Source organism: Odontesthes bonariensis, chromosome 15 (assembly GCF_027942865.1).
Source record: "Odontesthes bonariensis isolate fOdoBon6 chromosome 15, fOdoBon6.hap1, whole genome shotgun sequence".
Lineage (NCBI taxonomy): Eukaryota > Metazoa > Chordata > Actinopteri > Atheriniformes > Atherinopsidae > Odontesthes > Odontesthes bonariensis.
Window position 1 is genome coordinate 25,092,345 of NC_134520.1, and position 16,366 is coordinate 25,108,710.

At 44.2% G+C, this 16,366-nt stretch overlaps 1 protein-coding gene across 1 annotated transcript in view; it reads left to right on the forward strand.

The window, feature by feature from the left end:
• Positions 1 to 16,366, forward strand: part of LOC142399984 (E3 ubiquitin-protein ligase rnf213-alpha-like) — a 48,073-nt gene that overhangs the window by 6,778 nt on the left and 24,929 nt on the right. Inside the window, exons 8-12 of the mRNA XM_075484545.1 lie at positions 10,229 to 10,375; positions 10,535 to 11,780; positions 11,963 to 12,147; positions 12,259 to 12,414; positions 12,783 to 16,358. Coding sequence (XP_075340660.1) covers positions 10,229 to 10,375; positions 10,535 to 11,780; positions 11,963 to 12,147; positions 12,259 to 12,414; positions 12,783 to 16,358 — 5,310 coding nt within the window. The remainder of the gene's footprint in view (positions 1 to 10,228; positions 10,376 to 10,534; positions 11,781 to 11,962; positions 12,148 to 12,258; positions 12,415 to 12,782; positions 16,359 to 16,366) is intronic.

A 16,366-nucleotide genomic window follows, 5' to 3' on the forward strand; every position in this document is an offset into this window, starting at 1 on the left:
TGAAATTATGCTGGTGCAAAAGTGAGTACACCCCTATGTTAAACTCCCTGAGAATGGGCCGTGTTGGCCCGAAATGTCATGAAATGAAAAGGCATTAAAAGGGAGGTCATCGTTGTGCGTTTCATCCTTGCCTTACATTGAAATTTTACATTTTGAGTCTGCACCAGGCTAAAAGAGACGTGTGTGAGATTTGACTGAAATCCTATGGAGAGTATCATGATCTGCTTCAGTAGTCACAGTACATGTTGACAAGCATGTTTCTTTTGGTGAAATTCAGCTTCCTACTGTTGATGGCATCCATACAGCCCCAAACCATGTCACTCCCACTACTATGCTTGACTTTAAGCATGGGGCACTTTTCTTTGTACAAATCACTTTTTACCACCACACATGCTTGACACCATCGAAAGCAAATTTATTTATCATTGTCTCATCAGAGACAAACAAACTAAGGATATGGATTTCTGGAACCATGTCCTGTGATCTGATAACACAGGACATGGTGCAGACTCAAAATGTAAAATTTCAATGTAAGGCAAGGATGAAACGCACAACGATGACCTCCCTTTTAATGCCTTTTCATTTCATGACATTTCGGGCCAACACAGCCCATCCTCAGAGAGTTTAACATAGGGGTGTACTCATTTTCACTGTGCACTGTATTTTTAATTCAAACAGATATTTGTCCCCATCTACAGTGGGTGTGGATAACATCAACATTAATAGCACGTTAAGATACAGGAGGAGATCATTTTGACAATGCCCAGTGAACTCATTCTACTTTGATCGTCATTTCAGAAGCTAAACAAAGGTAGCTGGGTGTTTTCCACATCATTGAACATTTCAATTGCATATAGTCAGTATTCTGCCCCCGTTGCATAGGACACACAACTCGACAGATAGCTAACAGATGACTACTGAAGAAAGGGTCGGAACCAAGATGTAGAATCTTAAATGTTTTACTCCTTGTTTTTCAGCAACCAGTTCTGTGAAACTTAACACACAATACAGAAAATATCTCTCAGTAAATGTGTACAGAGAAGGAAATAACGTTCGTTGCTAATTAAAATGCTCAACGAATGACTTACATTAAGTAACTTAAATTACAGTTTCCCTAAGCACATTTCTGCATCCTAAACACATATCTGCTAAATATTCCTACTATCAAACATAATACATTAATTTCTGACCAAATGTACTTACAAACGATGGTGTCTGTGGCATTTCTGACCGTCAACAAAGAAGAGCAGTTGTTAACTGAAGCTCATGATTTGAATTAAAAAACCCAAGTGCTCCACCTCATTAATTCTGACCTTGGGCGCATTACCTCCAATATCCACAATGTGGCGCCAAACTGCAACTACAACTGACCACAAAATATACACCACAAATGGCATGGCATCCATAGGTGACATTACACTCCCCGTCTGGGATTTTCAAAATACCACTATCAATAACTCAAACATGTAAAGATAAACAGTAATGAAGAGACTCTATGCATCTGGAGAAAAATGAAGAACTACTTCAAAGATAGGTCTAAAGAAAGTCTTGACAGTCCCTTGTCTTGACACTTTCAGTTCCACTTTCCTGACTTTCCCGTTGCTGCTGGGGACGGCTTTGGTGACGATTCCAATCGGCCACTCGTTCCTTTTCGCCTGACTGTCCTTCATAAGAATGACATCTCCTTTCTTAAGGTTGGGCTTGCTCTCTTGCCATTTCCGACGATCCTGTAGAGTGGCCAGGTACTCTTTCCTCCATCGCTCCCAGAACATGTTGGCAAGATGCTGTACCTGCTTCCACTTTTGACGACAGGGGTTCTTGTCGAACGGTCCAGGGGGAGGAGGCAGACCACCAGGCTTCTGTGTAAGTATCATGGCTGGCGTTAAGAGAGCAGGTGAGTCCGGGTCATTGGGTATTGGGGCAATTGGTCTAGCATTCATTATGGCGGACACTTCGGCCATGAATGTTGACAGTGCTTCATGTGTGAGATGTGAGGGCAAGCGGAGAAGCATTGAGTCGAGGATTCTTCTTGCTACTCCGATAAGCCTTTCCCAGGCTCCTCCCATGTGGGACGCGAGTGGGGGATTGAAGATCCACTGGCAGCCTTCGTCAGTCAGGAAACTGTTCATGCTCGCCTCCTTGGACAGCATGTTCAGCTCCCTGCAGGCGCCCACGAAATTGGTCCCACAATCGGAGCGGATGAGCTTTGATGGTCCTCTCAAGGCGAAGAAGCGTCGCAGAGCATTAATGAAGCTAGAGCTCTCAAGGGACTTATTGAGTTCAATGTAACAGTGTACTGCTCGTACACACAGGCAGGTGAATATGACAGCCCACCGCTTTGAGTTCGCAGATCCACCTCGAGTCTTGCGTGTGGCGACCATCCAAGGCCCGAAGACGTCAAGGCCGAAATGCGTAAACGGTGGCTCCATACTGAGTCGGTCCGAAGGAAGGTCGGCCATTTTCTGATCGAGCACCTTCCCACGAAGCTTTTGACAGGTAACGCACTTATGAATAACTTTGTTGATGCACTTCTTTGCACCATTTATCCAGTATCCAGCACTCCTGACCGCGCTTTCGGTGAACAGGCGGCCCTGGTGCTTGACACGTTCATGGAAATGCCTCACAAGAAGGACAGCAGCATGACTTTTCCCAGGTATGATGATGGGATGTCTTTCATCTTTCTCTGTAGGAGCATGCGTGAGTCTTCCTCCTACTCTTAGGAAACCTTCCTGGTCTAAGGTTGAGTTCAGCTTTCTCAGTGAGCTTGCACGGGAGACCTCTTTCCCAGAAGACAAGTTTTTGATTTCATCATTGTATGCGTCTTGTTGCAGCGCCTTAATGATGACCTTGGAGGCCTTTGAGAAGTGTTCAGGAGATTGGTGCCCCGCACAGTAGTGCCAGCCGTGACACTCAGTGCGCTCATCACCTGGAACTTTGTAGATCTCCACAACGTGGATGAGGAGTCCGATTGCTCTTGTGAGGGACTTCCACGTCGAGAACTTCTCAAAGCGCTGGGGACTGAGCTGAGGGTCTTTCGTCTGTGTTGCCAAGACTGTACAGTTCGGACATACTTCCGTGTCTCTGTCTGGGTCGACTAGATCGAATGACTCTGCAGCGACAGGAGGTCCTTCTGTGAGACCTGTGTCCTGAGACATGAGGAAGGGAGGGCCTGTGAGCCAATTTGAGTGTTTCAGTTCTGCTGCGCGGAGTGATCTTGTTGCGTGGTCAGCAGGGTTGAGGCTGGTAGGAACATAGTGCCACTGAGCTGGCGTGGTTGACTTCCGAATCCTCTGAACCCGGTTACTGACACATACATAGAACCGTCTCTTTTGGTTATGTATGTAGCCCAGTACGACTCTGCTGTCTGTATAGAACTCCAGGGCATGTAGAGTAATACCCATCTCACTGACGATGAACTCTGACAGCTCAACTGCTAGGACAGCAGCTCCTAACTCCAGCCGAGGGACTGTATGGGCCGTGAGAGGCGCCAGCTTTGCTTTGCCAAGGATAAAGCTTACTTCACAGTTTCCGTCACAGTCTAGCACCTTCAAGTAGGCCACTGCTGCGATGCTGTGATGGAGGCGTCTGAAAAGACGTGGACCTCAAGCCTTCGTGCTGTAGTGAGAGAGACGCCAGAGTACTTTTGTGGTATCTCAAAGTCCATGAGGTCTTGTAAGGACTGTTTCCACGCTGTCCATTCACCTTGTCTCCTCGGGCAATGCATCATCCCAATCAGGAGAGTCTGCTGTTAGCTCACGAAGCAGGAGCTTGCCGTGCACAGTAACTGGAGCAAGGATGCCAAGCGGGTCAAATATGCTATTGACGGTTGACAACACACCCCTTCGTGTGTAGGGTTTGTCTTCAGCGGCCATCCGGTAAGTGAACGTGTCACTCGTGAGATCCCAGCTGAGGCCCAGGCTCCTCTGAATTGTGCACATGTCCTCTTCAAGATCCAGATCTTTTAGATTCTTTGCATGATCTGCAGTAGGGAACGAATCCATGATTGCTGGATGATTTGACGCAATTTTATGGAGTCTGAGGTTGAGGGTCGCAAGCATCTCTTGAGTTCTTCTCAACAGATCAACAGCCATCTTCACTGTGGGAAGAGACTTAAACCCATCGTCGACATAAAAGTTATGGTCCACAAAGTCCTTGGCATCTTTCCCAAACTCGCCTTCGCCAAGCTGGGCTGTCTGGTGGAGTCCGTATATCGCCACGGCAGGCGACGGGCTGTTCCCGAATACGTGGACTCGCATCCTGTATTCCACCATAGGCTGTGACAAGTCGTTGTTAGAATGCCAAAGGAAACTGAGATAGTTGCGATGGTCTTCTCTGACCAAGTAGCTGTGGAACATCTGCTCCACGTCAGCTGTTATGGCGACTGCTTCCTGCCTGAAACGTATCAGCACGCCCAGCAGGCTGTTGTTCAGGTCGGGCCCGGTAAGTAGCACCTGATTCAGAGAGACACCTCTGTGCTGGGCGCTTGAGTCAAATACGACCCGTATTTGGTCTGGCTTGCATGGGTGATATACACCAAACATTGGTAAGTACCACACCTCTTCGTTCTATTTCACAGGAGGGGCTAGCTCTGCGTGGTTGCAGTCGAATATCTTTTGCATGAATGCGACAAAGTGCTCACGCATTTGTGGCTTCTTCTCCAGGGTTCGGCTCAGAGACCTGAAGCGTTGCAGTGCCTGTTCTCTGTTATTGAGAAGCTGTTGGCGAGATGGGCGGAAAGGCAGGGGCGCCACCCAACTGTTGCAGCTGTCAACGAACATTTCTTTGTCCATCAATTCCATAAATATTCTATCCTCCATGGAGAATGCAATGTTGTCGTCTTGCTGAGTCTGTTGAAAGATGTCACTGCCGATGTTACACTCTGTGCTTGTAGACTGGAACGACCCATGTGTGTGTTGAGGCGTGACACAAGGGGCCTTAGCAGCAAATCTTTCGGTGACTTGTATCTGGTTGGGACATGGGGAGCAGAGACTTGGACGTCCGTTCATAAGGATGCTTATGCGAAAAGTGTCAATTACATCAGGCTTGTGTGCGGAGCCCAGGCAGACATTTCCCACTATCACCCACCCAAAGTCAAGGCGTTGTGTGTAAGGGGTATTAAGAGGGCCATTGCACTGTTCCCTAACTTTGTGAGCGCAAAGAATATCCCTACCCAAGAACAGCAGGATCTTAGCTTCAGGGTCGATAGGTGGAATTTCACCAGCCACCAGTTTTAGGTGTGAGAAGTGGTGACCAATGTCTGGAGAGGGAATCTCCGAACGATCATCGGGGATGTAGCTGCACTCTACGAGTGTTGGCAGAAGCACCTGTGTCTTGCCGTCCAATGACTGTGCTTGAAATCCCATGGCGCGTCTTCCGACTGTTTCCTTGGTGCCACCACAAGTGCGCAGGGTGTAGGGATAATTTTCACCTTTGACCCCAAAGAAGTCGAAAAACTCTGGCTTTGCGAGTTAGCGGTTGCTCTGTTCATCAAGAACTATGTACATCCTTTTGGCGCTTTCAGGATGGCCATGTGGAAAGACTTTGGCTAGACAGATTTTAGAGCAGGACCTGGGAACAACTCCTGCACCGCAGATTTCAGTACAGCTGGTCTTGACCTCAGGAGCTGGTGCTGTGTCTTCCTCCCCGCCATGCTGTTCCGCGGCGTTCCCTTGCTGCCAGGGTGATGGTCCTGGGTGAAGTGCAGCCACATGTCTATTGCTGTCGCACTCACTGCATTTCACTGATGCCTTGCAGTCTTTGGCCAGGGGCATAGTGGAGGAGACACAGCGGTAGCACACCCCATTGTCTTTAAGAAAGGCCTTTCGTTCATCCAAGTGCTTACCCCTGAATGCTCGGCATCGCTTAAGTAGATGGGGTTTGTTCTTGTGCAAGAGACACTGTTTTCTTACATCGAAAGGTGTGTCTGAAGGGTCACCGATAGGAGGGGATTCCGCAGATGTGGCAACGCCCCTCTTGTGAGCGGTGATGAGAGCCTTCCGCTGTGGCTGTTTTCTGAAGCCACCATCGGGTTTTGATTGTTGGCTAGGGTTGCCGGAGCTGAAGCTGAAGCTAGGGTCATTCCTCGCTTGTGCTTCCATGCGCACAAATTCTGTAAAGAATATGAATGGTGGGAATGAGACATTGTGTCTTCTTTTATAATCTGAGCCTTTGTTAATCCATTTTTCCTGTAGAGGATATGGCAGTTTTTCCACGATCGGATTAACCCCTCTTGCTGTGTCTAAGTAAGACAGTCCGGCCAGGAAGCCTTCTGATTTGGTTGACAAGACTTCTAACAAGAGATCGCCAAGCTCGCATAGTTTCAAGGGGTCTTGCTTTGTTATTTTTGGAAAGGATTCTATTTTGTCGAGAAGTGCCTTCTCTATGACCTCAAGGGCACCATACACTTCTTCAAGGCGGCTCCATCACATCTGGAGCCCAATGACTGGATATCGCACATTCACAGACCGAATTCTCTTCACATAGTCAGAAGACATAGGGCCAAGCCATCGTACCAAGAGATCAAGCTCTTCACTTGGTGTAAGGTAGAGTCCCTGTTTGGCATTATCAAAGGATGTTTTCCATGCCCAATAATTTTCTGGGCGATCATCAAATTTTGTGAGCCCGGCATGAATGAGCTCGCGCCGTGCCAGGAATCTGGCTATGTCACTCATAGAATCTTGTGCACTGACAGCTGGGTGTAAAGATGAGGAGGCTAGCCTCTGTGGCTGAGATGGTGAAGTAGGCCATCGTGTTGGGGATGGGGAGGCTCGCCGTTGTGGCTGAGATAGAGGAACCGGCTGTCGTGTTGGATATGGGTTGAAGAGGGATGACACATTCAAGTGTTGTTCCACAAATTTGTTTGTGCGCTCTACTGGGTCTTCAGCAGGAACTAAACTTTCCCAGTCTCTTAAAGATCTCACTGTAATTGGCTCAGCAGTGTCCTCTAATACCTTGGCTTCAACCAAAGCAACAGCTTCTTCCCTCTCATGTTGCAATACATTCAGAGTGCCCTCTACACGAAGCTGTTCTATTTTAACTTCAAGCTCCTTTTTAGCAAATTCTGCGCGTGTGTGCTCGCCCTCTGCCTTAGCTCGTGCTCTTGCAGCCTCCATTACAACAGCTGAGCGGCTAGAATGAGCAGCTGATCGCATCTAGCGAGATGAGGTTGATTTATTGTCTTGTTTATTATCCATAGCTTAATAAATGGGTAGATCTTACTTGAGAGTCGAGAAGACTGCAGCTGAACTTTTCTCCTCACTGTAGAATGGTCCGTTGAATGCCGACACAGACGATACGTTTTTTCACTATTCTGCCCCCGTTGCATAGGACACACAACTCGACAGATAGCTAACAGATGACTACTGAAGAAAGGGTCGGAACCAAGATGTAGAATCTTAAGTGTTTTACTCCTTGTTTTTCAGCAACCAGTTCTGTGAAACTTAACACACAATACAGAAAATATCTCTCAGTAAATGTGTACAGAGAAGGAAATAACGTTCGTTGCTAATTACAATGCTCAACGAATGACTTACATTAAGTAACTTAAATTACAGTTTCCCTAAGCACATATCTGCACCCTAAACACATATCTGCTAAATATTCCTACTATTAAACATAATACATTAATTTCTGACCAAATGTACTTACAAACGATGGTGTCTGTGGCATTTCTGACCGTCAACAAAGAAGAGCAGTTGTTAACTGAAGCTCACAATTTGAATTCAATAACCCAAGTGCTCCACCTCCTCATTAATTCTGACCTTGGGCGCATTACTTCCAATATCCACAATGTGACGCCAAACTTCAACTACAAGTGACCACAAAATATACACCACAAATGGCATGGCATCCATAGGCAGGGCTGGACTGACAGTCGGGCATACCGGGCATTTTCCCGGTGGGCCGACGCCCCTCGAGGGCTGGTGATGTTGTTTTTGTTGTTTTTTTTTGATTAATGTAAAAAAAAAAAAAAAAAGTGACCGGCGGGCGGCCCACGATTTCATGTTGACGGGGCTAGTCCAATGAAATCTCTCAGCACCTCTTTGGCCCGCCCCTCCCCTCACCGTTGACACAGGTCATCAATCCTACCATTTGAGCTGAACGGACTAGGAGAGAACAGTCAAAAACCGAAATGGATAAACAACAGAAACGAAAGGGTGGTGCACAGAAGCTGCGAGATAAAAGGCTAAAAAGCCTACAAGCAGCAAAATGTGCGAAGCTTACTGACATGTTTGCAAGTGCTTCCTCCACGACCACAGCACCGGATGCAGGGCCATCCAGTGCAGGGCCAGGGCCGACAACATCCTCAGCAGCCCCCAGTGCACGAGTGTAGAACAATGTAGGCCAAACACAGAGGAAGGAGTTATCGAGGTGGAGGAGGAGGAGGAGACAGACGTGACCCAGGGACGGATTGAGGAGGTCAGAATAGCCAGCCCTGTAAGAAGTAGGCTAATGTTAGGCGAAATGTTAGCAGAATTACATGTTTTTATAATGGGAGGACTGAGGGCTCCCCGTGTGCGTGGAGACTTAAATGAGGTATTTATAGATAAAGGACAGGTAGGCTACATCTTCACTACATCAGTATGGGGGGAATTGATCATGCTGAAATTATAACTTATTTTATCCAGTCAGGCTGGAACACGAATAAAAAACCTAGCCAGTTTTTTTTTATCAACCTTGTTGGTTAGGAGGTGGTGACCGACTGTGGTGTGTGTGTGTGTGTGTGTGCGCGCGTTTCTGTCACAGAGATCATTCAGAGTCTTTTTTTTCAACTAATGCTATGAGTAGATTTACTTTATTTGAAGGTGTAAAAGTGGCATGCGCCTTTCATTAGCATTACAGTACTTAAACCATCATTAATGTAGGCAAGGCTATAACGTATCTAGTGCCATTCCATTTTGTAGGCTTATGTAAAGTTAACTGGTGTGCAGATATTGCAAATACCCAATGACATCAGTCATAGATATCAAGTGTGTCATTAATGTTTATGACACTCTCATGTAGACACCATAGTGTTCAGTGTTATTTTAGCTTGTGATAACTATATTTTTTGCAGGTGTTACAGGTTACAGTTGCCCATGTAATATTAGTGAAACATTGCTTTGCTGAAACGGATTGGTAGGTAACCGGAGAAATACGAAATTCATATTCCTGCCTCGGTCATTTTCGGTCATTTTCAACCCTCCGCTACATCAAACACAGACTGAGGAGTTGCCTTTCTGCCAGCAAACTGGAAGTCTTTATGTTGATGGCCACCGAGAAAGATGTTCTTGTGTCCCTTGATACTGACACAATGATTAGTGGTAGAAAAGAGCGATTTAATGAAAAAACTGCTTTTGTAAGGTGAGAAGATTTATTTAAATGAATACATTTGTGTTAGGATTTAATTGCATTTTTCACAGAAAGTGATGAGATTACTTATGTGATCGTATTCATGGTGGGCCGCCATGGCCAAAAATGCCCAGGCCATTTTTTGGTCCCAGTCCAGCCCTGTCCATAGGTGACATTACAGTCAGTCATAAAGTCACCAGTGCAGTAGCTCTAGAGCTAAATGAGGTCTACTGAGGAGCCTGAAGTACAGCTTCTCATTTTGCTCAAATGTGGGACCTGGTGCTGGTGTGTACTCTGATCAGATCATGGCATAACAAGTCCAGAACCTGGTCATCGCTCCAGCAAAGAGTCGACACTAGAACAAGGCTGATTTTAAAGGTGGAGCTGAGGCGGTGACAATCGATTCTAGAACAGAAAACGGCAAAGTGTCAGCTGACTCTGGAGAGAGGAGTTAAAGGTGCAGGAGGCTCGGGTGGAGACTAGATGAAAGTCAGCTGACTTTGGAGCAGTAACTGAATAGGAGTGAGCTGACTCAGGTGCTGGTGCCAGTTCAGGTGCATCAGCTGACTATAACACTGGTATTGATGCTGGTGCAGCGACCAACAAGATGTCTGTTGACCTGGATGCAGAACCTGTTTGGAGCTGTAGCTGCAGAGGTGTCATGACACACCGAAATATTAACTAAACTTCCAAACTGAAAAATTGATCAAACCCCAAATTAAACTAAAACAGACATCATGGCATCGTATGAAATTAAATTTATTAATGTACTGTAATTTTATTTACAGTAAATTTGTGTAAGTGTATATGTTTGTGTGTTTGTGTAGCCTAAGTTGTGTAAGTTAACTCAATCAAATTTACCATACAAGTAGTCTTATTTTGATATTTTCTTTTGTAGCTCAATTTGGAGACTTCCCTGACACTCCAAATTCAGAATGAAGAACAAAGCATGACATGTACCTATGAGGATTTGAAGGAGCTGCAAAATAAGCTTATGCTCATGTCTGGAAGAGGTCAACAAAGCGAAGTTGAACAATTCACTGAGGTGCAGTATATTGGTTGAATTTCTTTTCTGATTTTATACTAATAATTTTTTTTACCAAGGTCAGTATTCTTGTAAATGAACGGACTTTTTGCAAGAATGTTTTGCAAGTTATTTGATTTATTTTTAATAGTTGTAATGTCACCTCTTCTTCATATCCAGGTGTTTGAAAATGTCCAAAGACTTGCCAAAGCATTTGTAGACCTTAATGCTGCAGGGAACCCACTCTTCAGGTGTTGGGAAGCGAAGATTTATTGCAAACCTCAGAATGACCCATGTATCATTATGGAAATCAACTTTTGCGAGACAACACATGGCTTTCAAGTACATGGAAGTCTAGTTGAACAACTTACATCTTTGTCCAAGAAGATGGAGTTGTTTCTCGATGACTGGCAAAACTTCATGGACAAACAGAGATCTGATCACTACTACTTAAACTACTTCACAGCAGAACAAATATTCTACCTTTGCAGTGTTGTGACTCCAACAAGTATGGATGGAGAAATAGAGGAGAAAGCGCTGATGATGCTTTCTTTCATCAAACCAAGTTGCACGACATCAGATGTCTTGAGATCATGGGAAAGACTCTGTAACCAATATGTGCCTGGCAAAATGAATAATAGAGGCGGTGACACATTTGAAGGCAGAGTAAGCCATTTTACTTATGAAGACGGAGCAGATGAGGCAGACCAGACTCTTGGTTTGAAAGAACTGGAAGAGTTGTGGAGTGACTACATGCGGAATGAGCGAATGCTTTTCCATGACCTTTTGGACATAAGGTGTTTGGGGGGTTTGTTACAAATTATGTCTGACACAGAAAACCAAGATCAGGATGAATGCGAAGAACCAATGCTTTCAGAGAAGAAAGACAATTGCCTCAGAAGAAGTCTCCCACAAGGCCTTAAACAGGAACAACCAAATCTCCTAATCTGCCCACATGATGATGTCCTGACTTCAAGTATCTGCTTGTATATGACCAGCGACTATGAGCCTCTGCCGAGTTACGATGAGGTTCTCTTGTGTACCCCATCAACGACTTGTGAGCAAGTGGAGCTTTTCCTTAGAAGATGTCTCTCACCTGGTGAAATTGGCCAGAAGATTTACACAATGCTTTGTGTTGACCAGCTTACCTATGATGTTAGCTGTGCAATGGAGAAATGTTACCAGAGACTGTGCAAACGTTTTAAACACGACTACAGGTTGGTCTTGTTTTGCAGCTCTGAGAGAGAGCACACTTACATTCCAACTGCATTCAGTCAGTACAAACGAGACTTTGTGCCACAAGAATCACTGGAAAAGATCCAGAAATACTTGTCCAGGCATTTCACTGCCCCTTCAGATGACAAGGACACTGGGTTCAAAGGTGGCCATACTGTTGGCATTGTTGCATCTCATCGTGCAGGAGTTGGTAAGTCCTATATGTACAGCAGTTATTAATAAAAAATTAGTAGTAGTAGTATATAATTTACTCTCTGCACTGGTTTTAATCAGGGAGTTGCGCAACTGTAATATACTTCACTCATTTATTATCAATATTTTGATATCATGATTCAGTCAGCCAGATAATACATAGTTCTTCCACCATTTCAGGTAAATCGTTGTATGTCCAAAGACTGTATGAAAAGATGGAGAGAAACGTTGGAGAGGGAACTGCATTCAAGAAATGCATCCGACTAACTGAACAGAGCATTGATGACCACAAGGTTCTCCAGTCTTTGTTTGAGACTCCAAAACAAAAAGACCTCAAGGTGTTTCACTTTGATGTCACATCCTCGGTAAGCAATATTTGTATTACTGTTGTCCAAGTGCTTCGATCAATTTTTTAATAATATGACTTAAACTTGTCAAAAAGTGTTTGATTCATTAACAGTTAAAATGATTTCCAGGTGCAAAAAGGCTTGAATGAATTCCTATTCAAGTTTTTCTTTTTGCGATATCTGATGGATTCAGATGGGCAGATGTGGCACTGCAGCCATAAACATTTGTATATCATGGAGCTAATGGAAGCCCCAAATGAACAGGCCAGACATGCCAAACAATCAGTAAGTGTTTGTGCAGTGTTCATCCTTTTAACTCATGCTATTACATTATTGTGGTTTTGTTTTATTATTGTTATAACAATTGTGTTCTTGTCCAATGAAATGTTTTGATTAAATAGATCCTCTAATAAGCAGATTACGTCTGACCTGTTTCTCTCAAAATGTTAGCATTTTGTTTAAGCTGCAAGAAGGACACAAATTAATTGCTAAACATGCTAAATAGGTCATTGCAGCAGTAATTAGCTTGCAGGAGAGTTTGGCGTAACATTAAATCTATATATATATATATATATATAAAATGAAATAAATTAGACGATTTGCTTGATTTGATTTATACTTGTGTAATAGTGTGTATGTTTATACATTTTTAGGGCCGAAAAGAAGACTTTGCATTCTCAAATATTTTCCCAAAGGTGTTTTGTCGTCCTCCAAAAGTGGTCATGGCTTTAGAAATGCAGATAGAGGAAGATTCTGACGTTGAAAGTGAAGATCCTCTCATGGATGATGAATGTTTCAGGAGTGAAGCTTTTCAAAGACCATACCAGTACCTCACACGTTTTCACAACAAAGACAACCTTGACAACTTCACTTACCAAGGTGTTGAAGGAACTCATGCAAAGTGTCTTCAGATACTTTTAATTCACTGTGGCATAATAGACCCATCATGGGCGGAGCTACGTAATTTTGTCTGGTTCCTCAATCTTCAATTACAAGACTGTGAAAGTTCAGATTTCTGCAACTTTGAGTTGGTTGGGGACACTCTTAGTGGGTTCAAAAACTTTGTGGTTGAGTTCATGATCTTGATGTCCAAAGATTTTGCAACCCCATCACTGTGCATCGCTGACCAGAGCCCAGGAAGGAAACAAATTGACGTCACTGGGCTAAATGAAAAAGACTTGGCTCCATTCCTTATTCGTAAAAGGTGGGAATCTGAGCCTCATCCATACATCTTTTTTAATGATGACCACACGTCCATGACTTTCATTGGATTCCACCTGAAGCTCAACGCTCAGAGAGGAGTCGATGCCATAAATCCCTCAACAGGAGAAGTGATAAAGAAAGACATCATGACTCGACGGTTGTACACTGGCTTAAAATGTCAAAGAGTCCCTTTTAATCAAAACTTTGATCAACTTTCCAGAGCTGATAAGCTTGAGCATCTGTGCAGTGTTCTTGGCATCAAGTGGCCAACAGATCCTGATGAAACTTATGAACTGACCACTGACAATATCCTCAAAATGATGGCAATTCACATGCGATTCAGGTGTGGCATCCCAGTCATCATAATGGGTGAGACAGGATGTGGTAAGACAAGGCTTGTAAAGTTTATGTGTGAACTGAGAAGGTGTGGAGCACCAGCAGAAAATATGAAACTGGTCAAAGTTCATGGAGGAACTACATCAGAGATTATTCATGATAAAGTAAAGGAAGCAGAAACGCTTGCAATGACCAACAAAGAGAATCACAAATTTGATTCTGTTCTTTTCTTTGATGAGGCAAATACAACAGAAGCCATTAGCAGCATCAAGGAGATCCTTTGCGATAACTCAGTTCAGGGACAACAGCTGGGCTCTCAAACAGGTCTACAAATCATCGCAGCATGCAACCCTTACAGGAAACATACAGACAACATGATTGAAAGGCTAGAGTCCTCAGGATTGGGGTACAGGGTCCGGGCTCAGGACACTGAAGACAAACTTGGCTCCATTCCTCTCCGCCAGCTTGTGTATCGTGTCCATGTTTTGCCACCTAGCATGATACCTCTTGTTTGGGATTTTGGGCAACTCAGTGACTCAGCAGAGCATATGTACATCCAACAAATTGTACAAAGACAGGTGAAAGCCAAATCGATTGACGAACGACACATTCCAACAATAACCCAAGTGTTATCATCATCACAGAAGTTCATGAGAGAGAGAAAAGATGAATGCAGCTTTGTCAGTTTGAGGGATGTTGAACGTTGCATGCAAGTCTTTGTGTGGTTCCACAATAATCACACAACCTTTGCTGAAGATCTCAAAGCTTTCTTTCAGCATCAATCTAGGAGGAAAAAAACGGAAGACTTTTCAGTTGCGAGGGACAGAGTAATCTGGTCACTCTTGATGGCCACTGCAGTGTGCTATCAGTCATGTTTGGAAAGCAAAGGGCAGTATCAGGAAACTATCAGTAAAATTCTTCCTCCTGAGTACAAACCATATAGATTAGTGCAGGAAATCCAGCTCATGCAGGACCTCCTCCTCAATGGTGTACCCATGGGAAAGACGATAGCCAGAAATGAGGCTTTGAAAGAGAACTTCTTCATGATGGTGATCTGTGTTGAGCTGAGAATCCCTTTGTTTATTGTTGGGAAGCCAGGGAGTTCCAAATCACTATCTAAAACCCTAATTGCGGATGCAATGCAGGGGCCTACATCACACTCTGAGCTGTTTAAGAGGCTGAAGCAAATACATCTGGTGTCTTTCCAGTGCAGCCCCCATTCAACACCTGAGGGAATCATCAACACATTCAAGCAATGTGCCCGCTTTCAAGAGAGCAAAAACTTGGATGAATACATCTCTGTAGTTGTTCTTGATGAGATTGGATTGGCTGAGGATTCTCCAAAAATGCCACTGAAAGCGCTGCACCCATTACTGGAGGAGGGCTGTGTTGATGATGAGCCACAACCTCATAAAAGAGTTGGGTTCATCGGAATTTCCAACTGGGCTCTGGACCCTGCCAAGATGAATCGGGGGATTTTTGTATCTCGTGGAGACCTTGATGAGCAAGAGCTTGTTAGAAGTGCTGAAGGAATATGCTCATCTGAAAAAGAGATTCTTGGCAAGATCGAATATCTCTTTCATCCCTTTGCAAAAGCATATATGACAGTATGCAGAAAAGGAAAAGGCTTTTTTGGTCTGCGGGATTTTTACAGTCTCATAAAAATGATATTTTCAATCACGAAAATATGTAAAGAGAGCCCTACTGGAGATCAGATCGCTGGAGCAGTTCGAAGAAACTTCAGTGGAAAAGAGGACATAGATGTGATTGACATTTTCTGCAAAGAATTAAGTGTTGACATTTCCACTGCCTGCATCACAACTATTGACATGGTCAAACAAAGCATCACCCCACAGTCCCACTTGGAGGAAAGTCGTTACCTTTTGATTCTCACTAAAAACTATGCAGCTCTTCAGATTCTCCAACAGATATTCTTGTCCGGTCAAATCCATCCGGTGATCATCTTTGGCTCCAGCTTCCCAAAGGACCAGGAGTACATGCAGATTTGTAGGAACATAAACCGCATCAAGGTTTGCATGGAGACTGGACAGACAGTTGTGCTTCTGAACCTTCAGAACCTGTACGAAAGTCTGTATGATGCTCTCAATCAATACTATGTGACACTAGGAGGTCAAAAGTATGTTGATCTTGGATTAGGCACGCATCGTGTGAAGTGCAGAGTTCACCAAAACTTCAAGCTCATTGTCATTGAAGAGAAGGAAGTGGTCTACGAACAGTTTCCAATCCCACTCATTAACAGACTGGAGAAGCACTACCTGGACATCAATACTGTCCTCAAAAATGACCAGAAAAACATTGCCAGTGAACTACAGAATTGGGTCATGGATTTTCTTTCCTTAAGTAATCAGCTTTCAACAAAAAAGGAATATGTCCCAAGCGATGTCTTCATTGGCTACCACTCAGACACATGTTCCTCAGTGGTCCTGCAAGTAACAGAGAATCAAAATGTTGAAACAGATGCTCAAGGCACGTTGAACAAAGCCAAAAACATTTTGCTCAACTGCGCAACTCCCGATTCTGTTGTTCGTTTGGACAAATCCAGACTGCCTGATGAGGAAAGAGAACTCTTGATGAGAGAATATTTCAAAGAGGAGATGCACACTTCACTCGGAGACTACATTGTCTATCAACTGCAGCAATCAGAACAGTCACATTGCTCATTCAATGAGGTAATTTT